This window comes from Miniopterus schreibersii (genome assembly GCF_964146895.1).
Source record: "Miniopterus schreibersii genome assembly, chromosome: 20".
In the NCBI taxonomy this organism is placed as follows: domain Eukaryota; kingdom Metazoa; phylum Chordata; class Mammalia; order Chiroptera; family Miniopteridae; genus Miniopterus; species Miniopterus schreibersii.
In genome coordinates, this window is record NC_138122.1 from 18,318,141 (window position 1) to 18,338,697 (window position 20,557).

Genomic DNA, 20,557 nt, shown 5'->3' on the forward strand with positions numbered 1-20,557 from the left:
TTGCTCCTGGCAATGTCTAGGCAAGTCTGCAGATGGAAATACTTTCCAACAAGGCCCCATGCCCCCTCGGAGTCCCAAACCATTTTTCTTTAGGGAAAAGCCATTCACTCTCTCCAAATCAGGCCCTGAAGACAGTGAACCATAAGGAGATGCCCCTTCTCCCTCATTGGTCCCTCTCTTTGTTTTTTGTTGTTTTTTCCCCTGATTGTTTTTGTTCTGAGCAGCTCTTGAAGCCTCTGAAATTCTTCCTGTCTGTACCAGGAGCAGGAGAGAGGGAGGAGGGTCTCCCAGTACTGGGCTGTGTTTTTCTGAGAGGGAGACGGAGGGGAAGGTCAGTGCCCTGGAACACTGGATTCCCTGCTATGTGCTGCCTCAGAACCAGGCCTGCAAACTGTGCTCTTAACACCGCCCCACCCCAGCCCTGGCCCGTGTGGCTCAGTTGGTTGAGCATTGCCCCATGCGCCTAGAGGTTGCCTGTTTGATTTCTGGTCAGGGCCCTGGTTGTGGGTTTGATCCCCAGTAGGGGGCATGCAGGAGGCAGCCAATTGATGCTTCTCTCTCATCGATGTTTCTCTCTTCCTCTCCCATCCTCTCTCTCTCTAAAAAAATATATTTGAAAAAATCTATTAAAAAAACCCCAGATCCCACCCGTACCTGCCACTTATGCCCAAAAGACCATCAGGATGTAAGCCTAATGCTTCTTGGGTGAACCACAAAAGAAGGTTTCCACTGTCTTATCTGGGAACATCACATCCAGGGAACATTGCATCCAGCAACCAGTTACTACTTGCTTGCTTTGTGCTTGGTCAAGCTTCTCTATCTCTTGGCCGTCCACCAGCCATTTCAAAAGCCCCACAACAAAGTGGAAGGCCATGGAATCAGAAAACCCATAAACTACAACTGGGGGCAGGGGAAGGGGGAGGTTAGCCAAGAATTTTCTCAGCAGAATGGATCGGAGCCACCCTCCGACCTTAATATAGGATATTCTACAGTCGGCTTGCCAAGTGGGGAACTCCAGTTGGTAACCTTGGGGCAGAAGTGAGAGCGGTTAGCTGGCTCCAGCCACCATCCTGAGGCTTGAAATATGCCTGTGGACATCAGTTTGCTTAGTTTTGTGAAAACTTTTTTTTTTTTTTTTTACATTTTTTAAATCATGCTGGGGCCTGGGAGAAGACGGCATGAGTAGAAAGGATGCGGCGGTGTTAGTGTCTGTATCAGTTGGCTGTGAGTGGGAGAATCCTATTTGCAAATAGTAGCAAGTGAAGGAATGTACTGGCTCAGGTAAGTCGAAAGTCCAAACGTGTATTGCCTAGGGTACTGCTGTTTTTCCTCTGGTCACCTGTGCCTTTAGAGTCATTTCCAAGAAATCAGTGCCTGGCTCTGTTTTAAAGGCCCAAGTGACAGGGTTTGCTGCTGGGGTGGATTGGGGTGGGATTGAAAGAGAGAGGAGTCAGGCTTTCGGCTGCCTCCGAGGCTCTTGCCGAATCAGAATGAGCTGCCACCAACTGCGGGTGGAAGGTTGTGGGGGAAAACCCCCAGGAGATCAGCTTGGGATGCATTAAGTTTGAGGAACCAGCTTAGTGCCCAAGCAGAGGCAACAGGGAGACAGTGGACACCCGAGTCTGGTTTTGAGGAAAGAGATTTGGGCTGCAGATGACAATCCAGGAGTCATCAGCCTTCAGGACAAGAGAAAAGCCTAGCGGGAGGGAGGGGAGATGGTGGCAGAGATGGTGGCAGACAGAGCTCCTGCTGTCTGGGCCGGAGCGGCCTGGCCCAGCCTAAGGAAAAAGCCTGAAATTGTCACACGCCAAGGGGTGGTCGGGAGGGAGAGAGGAAGACAAGCAGACATCACCTCCTTGGCCTCTGATCAAAAGCCACCTCAGCCTGGCTGCACATCAGTTGTATGTGGGTTTGGGGGTGAATTTGTGCCAGGAGCTGGGGTGTGGGTGGCACGATCGGAGGCGGTGGCTCAATTTACCTTTATGTTCCTGGCGCCCGGCACCATGCCTGGTCCTGGGAGAGCTCCTGCCAGTGAGTGTTGATTGAATGAATGAATGGAGTCCCTTGTGTTTCTCTGTAAGCAGAGGGGAAAGGTGTGTGTGTGGGGGGGACAGAGGACACCCAGCCAGCAACATCATTCCTCGGTATTTGACAAAGTGTGGTTCTTTAGACTATTTTTATTGAAATCTATCATACCTCGAGAAGGGTGCAAACATTGCAAGTGAGCAGCTTGATGAATTTTCAAAGCACATACCAGCATTCCCCCCACCCCAAGATTTCACTCTTTTTTATGACCGAGAGATATTCCATTGTGCATAAGCACCACATCTTTACCAGTCATCTGCTGATGGACACTTAGGACGCTTCCATATCTTTATTATTGTAAAGAATTCTGCAGTAAACATAGGGATGCATATGTCTTTTCGAGTTAGCATTTGTTTGTTTTTGGATAAATACCCAGAAGTAGAATTGTTGGGTCGTACGACAGCTCTATTTAATTTTTTGAGGAACCTCCCTACTGTTTTTCACAGTGGCTTCACCAATTTACATTCCCCCCAGCAGTGCATGAAGGTCCCCCTTTTCCCACATTCTCACTAACGCTCGTTTGTTGATTTATTGATGATGGCCATTCTGACAGGTGTGAGGTGATACCTCACTGTGGTTTCATTTCACATTTTTCACTACCTTTTTAATGTGTCTACTGGAAAATTGAATTCCACATGATCACATTGGATGTTTATCCAATGTCGCTGTTATAAACCTTGGGGAAGAGCTGGAATGTCACGCTGAGGCTAAGGGTCATGGAAGGGTTTAGGGGAAGGTGACGTGGTCAGGTAGGTGTCTGGTAGCTATGCCCTCTGGCCACAGTGGTGATAAAAGATTCCAGAAGACAGGCAAGTCCGGCCAAAGGGAGACTGCATAGCCTAGGAGGCCTGTGCGACAGCCACAGAGAGAAGCCCTGATCCCCAGATAGTGCCCGGCTGTCAACCCCTGAGCAGGTAACCGGCGTGGGCCCAGAGTGAGGAGGAGCCTCTGGGGAGAGGTGGACACATCCTGGACTGGCCGATCCCTTAAAAGTCCTCCCAGCTAAGAGCCAGCAGGAGAGAGCTCAGCCGCTGCAGGCCTGCCTATTCCTGGTAGTTAGTCATCACTCCAGATACCTGCCAACCCCAGCCTGGCCCTCACCCCCACCCTGGCTGCTGCCTGCATCCCACTCAGGTTTGCTATCCTACCTCTTGCCGCCTGGCCCTGCTTGCCACTGCTTATCAGTTGTGTGCCCTTGAGCAAGTGGCTTCCCCTTTCTGGGGACTGCCACTTTTGCATGGCCTCACCCATGTCGCACCTAGAGTGCAGGAGAGATTAGAGATGCCTGTGGACAACAGGTCTTCCTGGGCTGGTCTTTTGGTGGTGACAGTGTAGAGCCAAGAGGGAGGGGGTGCATGTTACTCTCCTTTTTGCAGGGTGGCCTTCCATCTCCAAACTGCGTGGTGTCCCCATTTCATTGCTGAGAAAGTTGAGACTCAGAGAGGTGAGGCGGCTTCTCCAGGGTCACACAGCTTGACAGGCGGAATTCAGATGAGGAGTGCTGACCTTTTAGGTCCGAGGCAGCCGCTCTCATGACCGTATCTCAGTGTGAGATGGAGGGCAGGGCATTGCACCTTTCTGAACCTCAGTTTCCTCATCTGTCGAGTAGGAGGGGAGCAGGGCTGACCACAGCCGGTTGCTGTGAGCTGAGTAAAGCAGCCCAGTGCCAGCCCAGGGCAGGGTTCCAAATGACGGCTCCTGTTTGTTGACTTGTGCACAAAAGACCCCCAGCAGCTCTCTGCAGTGAGTGGCATGAGCCCATTTTTCAGGGGAGAAGACTGAGGCTGAGACATGTAGCTGGTAAGAGCAAAGCTGGGGCCTCAACCAGCCCTTTGCTTTGGAGCCCTTTCCCTCCACTGCACTGCCCCCATCCTCACCCTCACCCCAAAGACCTGGCATTTCCTGTCGTGCTGGAGAAAGGTGGGCTTGCCCATGCTCCCACCTGGTCCTCTGTCCTGGATGACAGGACATGAAAGGGCACAGGGCAGCCTCTGCGGTGGCAGTGCTCACGGATGCCCAGCCCACAGAGCCCTTTCCCTCCCTTGGGAATGCGCCTTCCTTTACTAGGTGAGCCTGTAACCTCTCCGCCCTCCCACTCTGCTGCTTTCTAACAGCCAGAGTGGTTGGGCAGGAAGCTGGCCCGGGGCGTCCCCAGGAGGTGGCCAGATCCAAGAAGCCAGAGCTGAGAGAGGCCTTTGAGTTCGTCAGCTCTGGTTGTCTAGATGCCTTGTTGGACCTCCGTCTCCGCATCTGGAAAATGCGAGGAGTCATCAGCTCTGGGTAAACTGAGGCGTGGAACGTTGGGAACAGTGCCTAGGTGGTGCAGACCAGGAAGGCGCAGGCTGCTGGTGGGAGGGGCTTTGGGAGGCGGTGGGCAGTTTCTGCTACTGTGGAAAGGGTGCATGGCCCCGAGCCAGCTCACTCCTTTTAGGTACCTACCCGGAGCTGTGCTCTCATGCTTTGATGTGCATGAGAAGGCCCGGGTCCGGTTAAAATGCAGTCTGGGTCAGTACCTCTGGGATGGGACTAGCCGGCTTCCAGGGGACCCTCCTGATGCAGTTAGCAAGGCCCTAGGGTGCCTCTTACACATGTTCCTCTGTGACGGAGTGCACACATCAAAGATGACAGCAGCTTAAGTGTCCATCAGGAGAGCCTTGGCCAAATGCACGGGGGGCCATCTCTGCCAGGGATGCTCCAGAGCAATTAGAAGGAGCGGGGAGATCCATTGGGGTCTTGCAAACTGATGTTTTGTCTTCCATGAGGATGGAGTGGCCCTCTGAGTACTGGGGCTTTGTGTGTGTCATTAACTGACGTGGCCCTGTGCTGGGACAGGGCTTGGCACACAGTAAGTGCTCAGTAATATTTACTGAATGTTGGAACAAATACACTGGTTGGAGAGATCTCCATGGCCTAGTTAGAGGGAACCGATACGCGTGACCTGGTGCCTCTCAGTCTTGGCATTACTGACATTTTGGGACAAATCCTTTGTGGTGGGGCTGACCTGGGCATTGTAGGATGTTGAGCAACATTCCTGGCCTCTGCCTATTGGATGATCCCTTGTTGTGACAACCAAAACTGTGTCCAGACATTGCCAGCTGTCCCCTAAGGGGAAAACCAGCTTTGATTGAGGACCACTGGTGTGATATGCCAGCATGTGGCTGGAGGGAGGGAAGGATGCTTGTTTGGGAGGGTGGGAGAGAGGCCCTAAGTGATTTCCATTCAGGTAGGTATTTGGCTGTAACCTCAGAAAGCAGGGGAGGGTCCTTCTCCCCAAACTGATCAGTAGTAGTTACCTCTTAGAAATGAGGGACAGGGATGGGATTGGAGACTTTCCTCCAAAGAGACTTAAGCCTTCTCTATTTTTTTTTAAATATGAAGATTGTACCTATAACTTGAGTATTTAAGTAAATTTAAAAAATAAGAAAGGTATAAGGACCCGCTTCTAAGTTGTGAGGATTTAATGAAAGCACATACCTGAAGTGTTGGGCATGGTGCCTGGCACATATGGGAGTGAAGCCAAAGAAAAACATTGTTTTATTGTGTTATATCCCCCTGGCAGCCCTAAGCCTACCTACGGACGCAGTTAAGACCCTCTTTGCATATCGGCCAGTGGGAGCTCAGAGAGGGGGAGGGACTTTCCCAAGTTCACACAGCAAAGTAGGAGGCAACCAGTCTTCATGGCTCTGAAGTAGGTCATCTGGGCCTCCAGTCATCATCACCAACCAGTGGTCTGAGGCCATCATACCTGTGGTCTGCTTCAAGTCTCCCAGCTTGTTGATCACTTAAAGTTCACCAGCCTGGCTGGCACCAAGGAAGTGGGCAAGGCTGGAAGTGGCAGGAGTATAGCATGTGGGAGCTGTGCTGTGTTTTTGCCCAGCCGCAATGGGAGGACTGCCAAGGATGTGGAGCCTGTGATGGAGGACCTTGGCAGAGACAGCCTCTGTAGGTGGGCACTGGCTGCCAGCCCTGCACAGCTTTGGAATCATACTGTATTGCTCCTGCTCAAACACCTGCCATGGCTCCCTAGTACCCAAGACTAAATTTGCCTACAGAAAGGAAATTTAGTTTTCCATGGCCTACAGAAGCTTCTCCATGACATAGCTAGATTCCAAATACTAATAATAGTAATAATAAAATTAGAGTACCTGCTGTTTGCCAGGTATGGTCCTAAGTGCTTTACATACATTTTCTACTTATTTTTACAAAAGCCTTATGCATCTGCTGCAAATCTGATTCTCATTTTACAAATGAGGGGACTGATGCCCACAGAGGTTAAGTGTCTTGCCCAAGGTCACAGAGCCATGGCCCAGCCAGAATCTGCAGCCTGACTCCAGAGCCAGACTTTTACCCAGGAGGCCAGCCTACCTGATCTTGTTGGAAGAATGAACCAGCATGATGCCTGCAGAGAGGAACCCAGGCCTGGGTGTCTGGAGAGCCCGGCCAAGCCTGCCATTCCATGGCCTTGCTGTGTAACCTTGGCTGGACGCTCCTCTTTGGGCTTGTAACACTTTCTCCATGGTTATCAGGCTTTCACCAAGGCTGGCTCTGTATTCCAGGACTCAAGGTCCTAAAATTATGTAACAAACCTAGAAATCGCCCTGATTTCATTTTTCCATTCCTTTCTTTTGCATCATACCTTTGATATATATCTACTGTAGAAAAGTTACAGAATTCATGGAAAAGGGAGGAAATAAATGAAGCGCCGGATGGCCTTCAAGGTGTACCTTTCTGGAGCATTTTTTCCAACATAAATATTTACCAGAATGGGATCAGATAACCTATTTATCACCTAACATCTTATCCCAGATGTCCCTCAGGGGAGTGAATCCTTTTTTACAGACAGATCCAGGTCTGTTAATGGTGTACCATGAATATTTCATTAGAATATCTAATTAGAGATGATGCTAAATTAATAGCTGGTGTTTACTGAAATCCTCCTCCTGCTGGATCCTGCCCCGAGCACTTGACCTAACAGTCATCCCAGCAACCCTCTGGGGCAGGCAATTCAGCCCCATTTTACAGATGAGAAAACAGGTTGTTGAGATTAACCGGCCCCAGGTCTTATGGCCAGTCCTTGGCAAAGGCAGCTGAGCCCTTCTCCAAGGGCTTTAACCATTGGGCAACCTGGCCATGTGCCTCCCCTCTCATGTTCTCATGATGCCCTGTGTCTTTGAGGTCGGTGAGCAAGCTGGGTACTAGCCAAGGAAGACCAATGAGGAGAAGCCACTGTGGTCAGCTGTAGCTGGATATGTAGCCTTGGCCAAAAAAGAATGGTGAGTGCTCCTGGGCAGGAGAGGCACCTGCCTGCGGGAATCTGCCAGAGCCATCTGCGGTGAAATCCAGCCTGGCTTGGCTGGATGGGTCCCCAAGCCTGGAGAGTGTAGGTGACCGAGGTCTCTCCCTGTGGATTCTGGCGACCTCAGATATACTAGTTTCTATCCCTTAAGAGTTTTAGGGTGCCAGGTGCCAGGCTTCCTGCTGTGGTCACCCTGAGCTGCTGAACCCTCTCCACAGCCCATAAAGTAGATTCCCTCTTCAGGTGGGGCCACTAAGGTTCTGGAACGTTAAGAGCCTTGTCCAAGGTCACTTCACAGTTCGCGTCTGAGAGTTGGGAGTAGTGGGGCATCTCCTGGGCCACGTGTATTGGAGGCTTAGCGTGTGTCAGGGGCTCATCTAAATGTTCCAGAGGTATTACCTGGCTCCCTTTCAGCAGCCCAGGGAGGTGGGCACTGTCATTGTCCCTGTCATACAGAAGAGGAAACTGGCACCTTCATACTTTTGTAAATGTCAATCGTGAATCCCTTTTCAGGTGAAATCTTACAGTGCCCAGCCAGGCGCCGACTCAAGAAGGTTCTAGCTATTGAAATTGGTGTATGGGGTATGGGAGGGAGACAGTAGTTCAGCTTCCCCTTAGAAGTCAGTGGCAGGTAAACTGAGTCCCAGAGAGGGAAGAGGCGTGCCTTGGTTGCAGGGCGTTTGGGCAGCGCAGCTAGGATCCAAACTCACTCTCTCCTTGTCCTAGGCCTGGGCTCCTCTTGCTGCTCCACCTTTCCACCCTGGCTGGCCCTCCCTTCCCCCACAGGCCGCTTGGTGACGACACCTGATGCGGAAGGGATGCGTGGTTTGGATAAAGACAGGCTTGGTATTACCAATTTTTCCTTCTGCCTCAGCCCGGTATGGCTCAGCGCAGAACCATTATTTATCGTATCTATTTAAAAATTTAAGTTTTTGTTCATCATAGTCTTTTGGCATTCATTGAAAAAATATTGCATTAAAACATTGATCCTGATGATTGTGTTTTGGGGTGCCCCCTTAAGTTTTGCACTTGAGGGTGAGGCCTCAGTTGCTCCCCTTGGTCCTGCCAGACAAACCACTTGCTCTCCAGAAGGCGGCCATGCCTCCTGCCTCTCCCTCCCTTCTGACAGATGAGGGGAGCGAGGCCTGCCCAAGAACGGCTGTGAGTTGATCACCGGGCACAAGGCTAGAGTGAGAGTCCCCCTCCATGTCGCCTTCCCCTCGGGCCCAGAGCACATGGCTCCTTTGCCTCTTTCTCCCTTCTCCCCTGCCACCGCCTCCGCCTTGAAGTGGCTCCCTGGATCCCCCAGCAGCTCTCACCTGGCCCCCAGCCCTCATCTTCTAAGCTGTCCCGCACCAGGGCCAGCCCATGTTCCCTCCCAGAGCCCAGCCTGACCAGCATTCACGATTTCCCACTGCCCCCAGTTCCCCCAGACTCCGTACTTGGCGTTCAAGGCCCGGCACCGTGTGGCCCCTACTGACCTCCTTTCCCGGCCCTCTTTCCCATCATCACTGACTTGTACCTAGCACGTTATTTCTCAGATCCCTGCAATGCGCCAGCCACAGCCACTGCTTTTTCTCACGGTTAAGCCGCCTTCTCAGTGATCTCAGCAGCCTTGCTGGTAAGAATTACTGGCCCCATTTGACAGATGAGGAAACTGAGACCCAGGCAGAGGAGAGGACACTGTTAGGGGTCTGGAGCAGAGGCAGGTGCACATCCAGGTCGGCTGGCCGCACACCCGGGGTCCTGTCCACCTCTCTGAGCCTTGTCTCATCCGGTGCTGGGGACTGAGATGCAGAGTCCTGTTCTGCTTCCCTCTGGGCCGTGTGTACAGCATCTGGGGCCAAGGTCACCCCACTCCAATCCCTAGTGTCCTCCCACCCACTTCTGACTTAATATCCAAGGTCACGTGCTGGCCTGTGATGCCAGCATGGGTGCACGCTTTGCTGCTTTCATTATAGTTCTGTTTTCTCCTACTTTTATTTTTAAATAAAATCAAAACACTTAAATCACACCCAGAACATGCCATCAAGCTCTTCCTGCTACAAACCGCTGCTGCTCTTGTGTTTGATGGCAGAGGGGAGACAGGCAGGAATGGGCGGGAATGGGGGCCCAGGCCCTTCCCCAGGCAGGAGTGCAGCTCCTTGGGTCTGTGGATGGCCCCCTAGGGGCCCAGGAATGGGGATGGGGGGGGGGATGACATCTTTATTGACTCAGCTTAACACTTCCTCCAGGTGTAGGTGACAGATCGCTGCAGCTGGGGCCCGATTACCAAGAGAAACCACATATATCTTGATATCGCGTTTCGGTTGCTACAGATACATGCAAATTAGCCCTCTTCCTGTTATATATTGCTCCAGCGAAGGACCGTACACCACAGCATTTTCTATCTGTGTTCTTAGCCAGATTTTACTATAAGGGGTGTCCTTTTCACCTTCTGTATTTTATTCCATTTTCAAACACTTCTGGGAAGGGGCCCATAGGTTTCACCAGGTGGCCAAAGGGGTCCAGGGCGCAAAGAGAGTCAAACAACTGGTTAGACCTGTGTTTGAGTCCTGATGCCACCTGCACCGCGGTGAGTGTGGGCAGCCGCCTCCCCACCTGCGGGTCTCATTTGTGGCCCGGTCAGAGGGGAGCTTTCCCCCTCGTGGGTGTTTTGGGAGGTCAGCAGTGGTGCTGGATGCAGTTCTGCGGTGGTGTCCATCTGTCTGTCCATTGGGTGTGGCACTGGGCAGATGCTCCCACAGCCACCTGCATGTCCTCCATCCTGGCATCCACCCCTCTCTGTGCGGCTTGTCTGCCTCTCCTGTGACTGCTGCTGTGACACTCCTTACAGCAGGCTTGTCTCCCCTAAGAAATAATAGTACATAATCACTGCCAGTGTCACTGAGCTCATGCCCTGTGCCAGCCTCGTGACAGCCAGCCAGGTGGGCGCTGTTTTCACCCTTACTATGGAGGTGAGGCGAGTGAGGTCCAGAGAGAAGTTGCCAGCACGAGGTCACACCAGCTGGCCAGTGGCCGAGCCCAGATGACACCTGGCCTGTCCAACTCTTGACCCCCGTACTCTCTGAATATTGCATTCCCTGGGCCTGGCCTGGGTGGGTGCCCAGGCAGTAGCCCTTGAATGCCGAATTCAAGGTCATATGTTTCATAGAGCAGGGGGAGGGACCATACTTGGTGACAGATCCCTGGGCCCCATCTCATAACTTCCAAATCAGAATATTTGGGGGTGGGTCTTTTAATAATTTCAGGAGATTATGATGCACTTGTAAGTTTGAAAAAACCTTAAAGGAAAGACGTAACACTGATATAAAAGTTCTGGTCTGAGAGCTGTATATCAGTTCACTGATTTAATCCTCGCTACTACTGTTAGCATCCCCATTTCAAAGTTTGTTTTTAGTAGAAAAATATCATTACCTACCACTGGAACACAACCCCTGGGGGAAAGCGAGGCACAGAGAAATGAGGTTAACGCCTTCCTCTCCCCTCTCCCCCCAGGGCATCATTGCTAGTAATCAGCAGAATTAGGACTCAAAGCCAGATGTGTGGACTCCTACTCCAGTGCTCATTCCCCCACGTCTGGCAGCTTGGCAGAAGAATGGACACAGGGCTGTGTGTGGGGGGGTGTGTGTGCAGGAAGCCTTGGCCCCAAGAGGTCATTCTGGCCTTTCCTGTTTGCTCTGTTTACCAGGTAGAGGTCCCATGTGTTACCAGGCAGGAAGCCTAGAACAAGGGCTGTGCCAGGTGCTCGGGGCAAAGCTGGGAGACAGGGCCAGGAGATGGAGCTGGTCACTGCCCTGAGCAGCTCCGTGACCCTGGACAGATAGCTTCCCCATCTGTGTATTGGGCAGGGTAGGGATTAGGGGGGCTGTTTAAGAGCTTGGCTTCTGGCATCAGAAACACCTAGGTTCCAGTTCAGGCTCAGTCAGTTCCCAGCTGTGTGACCTCAGGCGAAGCACTTCCTGTCTCTGAGCTTCGTTTCCCCCTCTGTCAAATGACTAACAATAATGCCTACCGCCCAGGGTGGTTGTTAGAGGCAGGACGTATATAAAAGTGCCAGGTGCACACAAGTCTCTTTCCTTGTCTTTCCTTGATGGCAGGCCAGATACTGGATGACTCTGTGTACATGTGTGTGCTTTTTTAAAAAAAAAAATCATTTGTTTTTCAAAGTTATAAATTTTTCTGTCAGCCACTAAAGGCTGGCCGTGAGTCCTACTTGCCCTTCTGAGATGGGGCCCAGAACCAAAATACATGCTGGTTTCACCAAAACTCACTGCATTTGCATTTCTCGGGCTTGTCTTTAAGTTCCGCCAGAATTGGAAGGGGGACTGGCAAACTGTGGCCATAGGGCAGAGCTAGCCCGAAGCCTGATTTCCTAAGTAGTCCTTCCTGGGATGCAGCCATGTGCGTTTATGCGTGTGTTGCCTGGGGCTGCTCTCATGCTACAGACCAGAGTGGAGTCTGCAACAGAGTCTATTGTCCACAGGGTCGAAGTCACTGGCTTTCTGGCTCTGTACACAGGTGTGCTGACCCACTTCACCAGGCCACTGTTATCTCACGTTGTATGTCCCTCCCTTCCAGGCTCTGTCCCTGTGCTGTGATGACAGGATCAGAATATTCAGTGCTCACAGCTTTGCTTGTTGACTCTGTGCCAGGCCTGATGGGAGTTACGGAATTCTTCCTGCCTCTTTCCTCCAGGTGTTATTCCCATTTCTCAGATGAGAACACTGAGGATTGGAGAGCCACCCCAGGGTAACCCAGGATACCCAGCTTCTGAGTGGGGGACCTGGAATGTGACCACTGGCCTCATCACCAGTACAAGTGGGGGCTTGTGCTGAACTGGGCCTCTGAGGGGGAGGTAGGCAGCATGGGGTGGGGTGGTCCTGCTTTAATTGTTTTAGGTACAAAATGCAAAGCAAGTCAGGAAAGAGAGGTCCTGGATGGAGGAGCATGGGCTATAGAGGGAGAGGGGAGAAAGACTCAGATTTCCTTACCGGCTCCTGCGTTCCCCAGCTCTGTGGCTTTGGGCAGGTGGCCCCACCTCTCTGATCCCCAGTAAATGGATGGTTAATAAGGGAAGGTGAAATGGGGTGATTGGGAGGTGCCTGTGAGGACAGAATTCAGTGACGTTATGTAAGTCCTGAGCGCAGTGCCTCACGTACAACAGTGCTCGAGAAGTCGGAGCGTATTTCTAGGGCAGCGCGCCAGCCTCTTCGCTCCTCTCGAGCCGCTCCTAGCACTTTCATGCTAAGCTGTGTCCAGAACCTTGGAATTACTATTTTTCTCTCCCTCTGGCCTGTGGCATCTGGCAGGCTTTTCCTGGCTGGCTTCCCTCCAGAGTGGGCAGAGGTCTCTGATTCCCAGGGACACTACCGGAGAGGGCCCTGGTCTCCCCAACTCTGCACCCGCGTGTCGGGGCTTGGGATGGTGTCAGTGGGCTCAGTGGCGTAGGTGGTAGCCATGGCGATGGAATGTTTGGGAGCTGGTTCCCAGGGGGAGAGCTTGCAGGAAGGGTAGCTGAGCTCGGGTACATGGGCACCCGGCACCCCTCCAGGGCCACTCTGTAAGTGCAGTGACCTGCCACCTTAGTTGGGAGCGTGTGCTCCAGCCCCCCTCCCCTGGATCTGCTGAGCTTGGAGAAACCATGCTGAGTTAGAAAGTTGAAAGGAGTTTGAATCCCAATCAGTGTGGGATCAGTGTAAACGTCACCTCATTCTATGACCTCCTGTGGCATGACTACCCTGGTCATTTCCTTCTAAACATCTGTCACAGGCGTAATTCTGTCTCACATGCTGGGTTTTTTGCTTCCCACAAGAATGTGAGCTCCAGGAGAGCAGGGGCTTTTGTCTGCTGCTCTTGATGTGTCCTAGCGTCTTCAGCAGTGCCTCCCACATAGTATGTGCTCAGTAAACATTTGTGGAATGAATGAATGTGGAAACTGGTTTCTCACTAGTCGTGGGGCTTCTAACCACTCCACCTTCAGTCTCCCCACCTATCAGATAGGAATAAAAATCCCCACCTTAAAAGTTTCTGCAGCCCTGGCTGGAGTGGCTCAGTTGGCTGGGTGTCATCCTGTGCACCAAAAGGTCGCTGGTTCCGTTCCCAGTCAGGGCACATGCCTGGGTCGCTGGTTCAGTCCCCAGTTGGGGCACATGAGGCAGCCCATCAATGTTTCTCTCATCAATATTTCTCTCTCTCTCTTCCCCTCTCTCTCCCCCTTCCTCTCTCTCTCAAATCAATAAAAACATATCCTCGAGTGAGGATTAATAAACAAGTTTCCACAGAGGGCGAAATTAGAAAATGAAAGCCAGCATGTAAATAGCACTCACTGTGCCAGGTGCTGTTCTAACATGTTCTAACTTATTTACACCTCCCAGCGCTTCTCTGAGGCTAGTTCCTCGTTCGCAGTGGCCGCATTTCAAGGTCCCAGGGGCCATGTGTGCATTGTTACCATCCCCATTTTACAGATGAGGAGACTGAGGCTCATAGCTGGTAAGTGACTTGCTAAGCTCACACAGCCATTGGTTGTTGGAGCTGGGATTGGAGCCCCTACTATAATTTTAAAAAATACTAGTCATTTTATTATTATGTAGAAAGATGACAATGCCATGAACGTTTGTTTTTAGGAGGAAAATACCATCGCCTACCAGTGGAACACCACCCCGGTGGCATTTTGAATCTATTTCCGTCTTGTCTTTGTGCTTTTCTTCTCTTTACCCTGTGGTTTATACTTACTGGTTAGTTAGGTCGATTTGGCACTCTCGTTTTGGCAAAGTCTTGCTCGCCTAGCACTCCCCTGGGCCTTTGTGACCTGTGAATTGGAGAACTGGGGCCCTCACCCGCCCAACACTGGGCTATTATGGGGATAAAACCAGGAAGGGCATGGCAAGCACTTGGCCCGGTGTTAAATATACAGTGAGCACAATGAATGCTGATGTTTCTTCTATGAGAAAAAGGGCTCCTTGACCCCTCCGCATGCCTCTCATTTGTCTTCCAAATCAGGGCTGTCCAACAGAAATGTGTGCAAATGGTGGGACTGTCCTAGACCCGGGGTCCCCAGACATTTTCTATAAATGTAGATGGTAAATATTTCAGGTTTTGTGCAGCACGTAGAGTTTTTGTTGCTGCCTCTCTTTCTTCCCTCCCTTCCCTTTCTCCCTCCCCCCTCCTGTTCTCTTCTTTCCCTTGAAATTAAAAACCATTCTTAGCTCGTAGGCCATACAAAAACAGGCCCAGGGGTGGATTTGGCCCGAGGGCCACATTTGCCTGTCCCATTCTAGGTCCGCACTGCCCCATGCAGTAGCCACTGGCCACCAGATGGATACTGGACACTTGCAATGTGGCCAGCACAGAGCAGGAGCTGAATTCAAATATCTGTGTGGGTAGTACTCCACTTTGGACATGTGGCTCTGCCAGCCCTGTCCCTCAGCCCTGAAAGGGCCCTTCAGGCCGTGGGAGCTGCCTGGCTGGCGGGCCACTCCGGCTCTCTGGCATTTCAAGGGCTGCCTGAGCACAGCTGGGCCCGAGCCATCTCGCCTCCCTCCCGCCTCCTCCCTCCGGAAGGGCTTCAAGCACCTTCTCCCTCATTGTTTTTATTTGTTCCAAGAGGCAGGCCTCCCATTATTGGCCACCCATGCCCCAGGAGTGCCAGGCCTGTGTATTCTGTAGCTTGGAGGCTGGGGGGCTGGTTGCTGTGGTTACACCTGGGAGCCCTTCACCATCTGGGTTTAGATGTACTAATTGGGCTGGTATTTTAAAAAATTGTATAGAAGCAAGGAATCAGGGACTAGGGAGAGAGAGAGAACAGAGAAACGTGGTAACAGCCTACACCCAGTTTATTTGCATCATGGTGCAAATAAAACAGTAGCTGAGATTTCTGAGTGCTTGCTGTTATCTTATTGAAACCCCCCAGCAGCCCATTTTACAGAAGGGGAAAACCAAGGCTCAGGGAAGTGACAGTCTATGTAGACAGGCAGTCATCCAACTCCAGAGCTGCTTTCTTAACCACCCCCACCTCCTGGAATGGGACCAGAGGAGGGAAGTTGAGACTCAGATTTAGCATGGGATTCTGTGAAGTGATTTCCCCTTGTGGGTCTCAATTGCCCTTGTCCAGTCACCAGCTGGCAAGACGCAGAAGTAGGATTTGAAGTCTGAGGCTTTTACCCACCCCCCTCACTGCCAGGATGCAGGGACACCTCCCTTGATGAATCCAGTGGGGTACTTGGGTGCGGAACAGGCCCGGGTTCCTGGGCTGCACCCACTGGCCCCTCCTGGCTCTGGGGCCCCAGCTCTGGGTACTCAGGAAGCTGCCTCTGCTTTGTGGGTTGCCAGTTGCCAAGTCACCTGCTTTTGGTTCTCAGGCCACCTTCCAGGAATTTGCTGTCTTCTGCTCATGTCTGACCTGCCTGCTTTGAGCTGTTTCCCTCTGGTGGCAGAGATGGGCCTCTTGCTGGGGCAAGTTGCTGCTTCTCGCTGAGCTGCTGGGATGGGGCATTCCCACCCCAGAGATTAGCGGGGATCCTGTTAGAAGCCACGTGGGTGAAGCTTTAGCACAGTATGTGCTCAATAAGTGTAAAAACACAAAACTCAGGGGCTGTGTTTTAAAGTGCTGTTGACGAATGGTCAGTATTAAGCAAAACTGGTGGGTTGCTAATGTTTTTCTCATTCTGTCTGTCCCTCCTTCTGGGGGGGTTTCCCCCTGGCCTTTAGTATCCAAATCACTTCTGACCCCAAAGAAGCTTGGAAGGACAGTAGTGCCCCCCAACCTGTGGTTTCACCTTTTGTGACTTCATTTACCCATGGTCCAAAATTATTAGAAAGTTCCAGAATAAACAGTTCATAAGTTTTCAATTATGCGCCGTTCTGAGTAGTGTGATGAAACCTCTCACGGTCCCACTTGGGATGGAGTCAGTCCTTTGTCCGGCGTCTCCATGCTGTATGCGCTCCCTGCCTGTTAGTAGTCATCATAGTTCTCAGAGATCGACCGTCGCGGTGTCACAGTGCTTCTGTTCACGGAACCCTTATTTTAATAATGGCCCCAAGGTGCAAAAGTAGTTTAAACTTGATCACAGGTATGTATGTAAAGGAAAACACACAGTATATACAGGGTTTGGTACTATCCGCGGTTTCTGGTATCCGCTGGGGGTTTTGGAACGTAGTCCCCTCAGGATAAGGGGACTGCTGTATGCACATGCATGTACACACATAGTAACATGCGCACTATACCTTTCCTTTCCGAAAGAGCTTTCCCAGATTATCCCCTTTTCTCCCTTTCTCTGCATCCCCATTGCCGTCTGTTCCCTCAAAGCTCAGTTCTCTTATTCCCTACCTAGTGTCAGGAAAAAAGGTGAGTATGCTAATTCAAGCTAAAGTGTGGCTGACAGTTCCCCAGGGTATTGACACCGAAATTTTAATAATTGGGCAGAATTCTAGTCTCAGGTGTAAGTGGAGGATTTCAGTGAGCACCTGAAGAAGCTGAGGAGCCCCTTGGGAGGATTTCTGAGTGGCTTTATGTCTCCAGCCTCCCTTTATCCCGAAAATATCCCTGGAATTAGATTTCCCCATCCCAGATCCTGAATTCAGGGTACCCATGAACCCCCAACATTGTCAGCAGCCGAGTTCCTGGAGAGAGGTTTCCCCAGCTACTTCTCAATATTCAGAGCCCAGTGATCTCAGGAGTAGACTCATCTTTGCTTTGTCAGTCATTTCTAGAGCCCTCCCAGCATCTCTGAGGTCAGCAGACCCATCCCTTTGCAGCAGAGGAAACTGTGGCTTAGGTGGAGGAAGTGACTCTCCCAAAGCACATGGCCAGGAAACGCCAGGGCCTCAGCAGTCTCGACCCCGGGACTGTGTGTTCCCTTGGCTTTGGTGTTTATTTTCCACTTGCAGTGGACTGAAGGGCCCCAGGCAGACCAGCCTCTTGTGAATAGATTGGTTCAGCTGCAAACCAGTCCTTTGGTGGTTTTGGCCGAATCTGGTGTCCAAAGAGGAATGCTGTCTCCCCGCTCCCTTCCCTCTAGACTCTTCAGCGTTTCCCAAGTTGCTGGCAGCTCCCAGGCATGTGGGTTCTTTCCTGCCTGTGACTTTGCACTGGCTGTTCCCTTTGCCAGGAACAGTGTTCCCTCTCTTCTCTACCTGGCTGCTCAGACTGCACCTGCTCACTGTTCAGAACTCAGCATGAGGGCTGCCTCCTGCAGGAAGCCTTCCCTCCCCTACTCAGTAGAGCCCATCACCCCTTCCCAGGTGTGGGTCCATGGTGTGCGTGGACTAGGGGGCTGAGGCTTACTTAGCTCCATAGCCCAATTCCTGGCACACAGTAGGTGCTCATGAAATGTTAGAATAAATGAATAACCCATTATGGTACAAACCACTCATATTTGAATGCTTCCTATGTACTGGGCACATTCCTAAGTTCTTAGGGGGTTATTTAATGTTCATGATTAATCTTTGATGTTGACATTCTTAGACCTATTTTACAGATGAGGCTCAGAGAAGTAGAGTCTGTTTCCCAAGCTCACACAGTCACACAGGAAGTAGCAGAGCTGGGATTTGAACCCAGGTCTTCCTGACTCCCTGAATGACCAGAGACCTCAAGTCCTGACTTAGATTCTGGAAGGAGATGGGAAAGGAAATGAAGTCTCAGAAACACAGCAGGGGCAAGGCGGAAAAGGGCTGGTGTGGACGGAGGCTGGCTGTGTCCAGCGTCGGAGTCTGCATCTTCTGTATTGGCATCGGTTGCAAAATTGAAGGGCCTGCCTTGAGGGCGAACTGGGGAGTTGGGCAGATCTGTCATTTGAGGTGACCAGAGAAGGGGGTGGCTGGGCTGGATGGGCCCTGCTTTTCAAACAATCCCATCTAAAGAGTTTCCACTGAAGTCCGATCATCTTCATTAGCAGTGCCTGGGAGGGGAGAGGAGGCGGCCCTTGTGCTGAGTTCTGAACAGTGGGCAGGTGACTTCTGAACAGTGGGCAGGTGAGTTTTGAACAACCAGGTAGAGAAGAGAGAGGGGTGTTCCTGGCAAAGGGGCAGAGCCCCTTGGGGTGGTGATAGCACCTACCCTTAGGGTGGTTGGAGGACCTCCTGAGCTGAGAAAGATGAAGTGCCCAGCTCACGGAGCCAGTGCTCTGCAGTGACTGCCAGCATCCGCACGTTTGCCGTCGGCGGAGTGTGCGTGGCAAAGGGCGCAGCTCGCAGGCCTCTCTGACCACGGTTCCCTCTCTCCCTAGATGTGAGCCCCGTGGGCCCCCTGCTGACCTGTCGCTGAAGCAGGCCCCCCACCCCAGGCCCAGCATGCGCCTGTCGGTGCGGAGGGCGCTGCTGGCAGCCAGCTGCGCCCTGGCCCTGGTCCTGGCGCTGCAGCTGGGGCAGCAGGTGCTGGAGTGCCGGGCGGTGCTGGACGGCCGGCGGGGCCCGCGGCGCGCCATGCGGCCGGAGCAGGAGGACCTGGTGATGGTGGGCACGGACCGCGTGGAGTACCGCTACAGCAAGGCCATGCCGCTCATCTTCGTGGGCGGCGTGCCCCGCAGCGGCACCACGCTGATGCGCGCCATGCTGGACGCCCACCCCGAGGTGCGCTGCGGCGAGGAGACCCGCATCATCCCCCGCGTGCTGGCCATGCGCCAGGCCTGGTCCAAGTCAGGCCGGGAGAAGCTGCGGCTGGACGAGGCCGGCGTGACGGACGAGGTGCTGGACGCGGCCATGCAGGCCTTCATCCTGGAGGTGATCGCCAAGCACGGCGAGCCGGCCCGCGTGCTGTGCAACAAGGACCCCTTCACGCTCAAGTCCTCCGTCTACCTGTCGCGCCTGTTCCCCAACTCCAAGTTCCTGCTGATGGTGCGGGACGGCCGAGCCTCCGTGCACTCCATGATCACTCGCAAGGTCACCATCGCCGGCTTCGACCTCAGCAGCTACCGCGACTGCCTCAGCAAGTGGAACAAGGCCATCGAGGTGATGTACGCCCAGTGCCTGGAGGTGGGCAAGGACAAGTGCCTGCCCGTGTACTACGAGCAGCTGGTGCTGCACCCCCGGCGCTCCCTCAAGGTCATCCTCGACTTCCTCGGCATCGCCTGGAGCGACACCGTTCTGCACCACGAGGACCTCATTGGCAAGCCTGGTGGCGTCTCCCTGTCCAAGTGAGTGGACCCCCTGACAGTCCGCCCAGATCCCTGGGCGTGAGATCCGGGACACTTGATGGAAAGATGGGCTCTGCGTCTCCGAGCTGTGTGGCCTTGGGCAAGTCACTGTGTGTCTCTGAGGCTCAGCTTCATTATCCAAAAAAAGTGGGGCAATTACTGTTCTCTTTTCCAGTAGAATTGGCAGACTTCAAATGCGCTTTGTAGTCGGGCTGCAGGGGGTAAAGGTTAAGAACACAGATTCTGCAACCAGGCTGTCTGGGTTTGAATCCCAGCTCCCGCCACTTCCTAGCTGTGTGACCTTGAACAAGTGACTCAACCTCTCTGTGCTTCCATTCCCTCATCTGTAGCGTGGGGCTATAATCTAGCTACCTTATGGATAGATACCTGTGAGTGTCAAATAGGGTGATCCATGTTAGGGGCTACTCTGATTTTTATCATTCTTAGTGTTGATACTGCTCTTATGGGAATACTTATCCTCACCATCACAACCGTTCAATAAGTGCCTGCTCTCTGGCAAGCCCTGAGTTAAGCCCCCAACAAACCTGATTCCTTTAATCGCCAAAGCAACTTGAAGACATAGGAACTTCACTTATCTCCTTTTTACAGATGAAGAAACTGGATCTCAGAGAGGAGAAGTGACTGGCCTAAGGGCACACAGCTAGCAAAGTGTGGTGCTGGGATTTGAGCCCAGGTCTGTTGGACTCCAGAGTGTGTGCTCTCAAGCTCCCCCTACCTGGGACCCCTCCTTCCGTCCCTTGTGTTCTGCCTCCCTCCTCCGGGAGGCCAGCCCTCTCCTGAGCCCCAGAGCACTGGAACAGCGCAGGATGAGAGGAGCCAGCTCCGTGTCTCCATCCTGATCCGGCGGAGCATCCTGGAGAACCCCGTGAAAGGGCAGCCCTTCCCAGGACCCACCTCCCTGCTGTTTTCATGGCCGCTTCCTGCCAGGCTCCAGAGAGAGTGGAAGGGGGAGAGAGAGAGAAACATCGATGTGAGAGAGACAGAGCCATTGGTTGCTTCTTGCATGTGCCCCAACTGGGGCTGG

The 20,557-nt window shown here is 52.5% G+C and overlaps 1 protein-coding gene across 2 annotated transcripts in view; it reads left to right on the top strand.

Moving 5' to 3' along the window:
* The window catches only part of TPST2 (tyrosylprotein sulfotransferase 2), a 36,626-nt gene that overhangs the window by 8,750 nt on the left and 7,319 nt on the right, over nt 1-20,557 (top strand). Inside the window, exons 1-2 of one of the 2 annotated variants that reach the window (XM_081122749.1) lie at nt 4,183-4,365; nt 18,607-19,512. In XM_081122749.1, the coding sequence (XP_080978875.1) occupies nt 4,343-4,365; nt 18,607-19,512 (929 nt within the window). In that variant the 5' untranslated portion in view covers nt 4,183-4,342. Of the gene's footprint in view, nt 1-4,182; nt 4,366-18,606; nt 19,513-20,557 lie in introns of those variants that run through there. The other variant, XM_081122750.1, reaches the window with a different exon arrangement.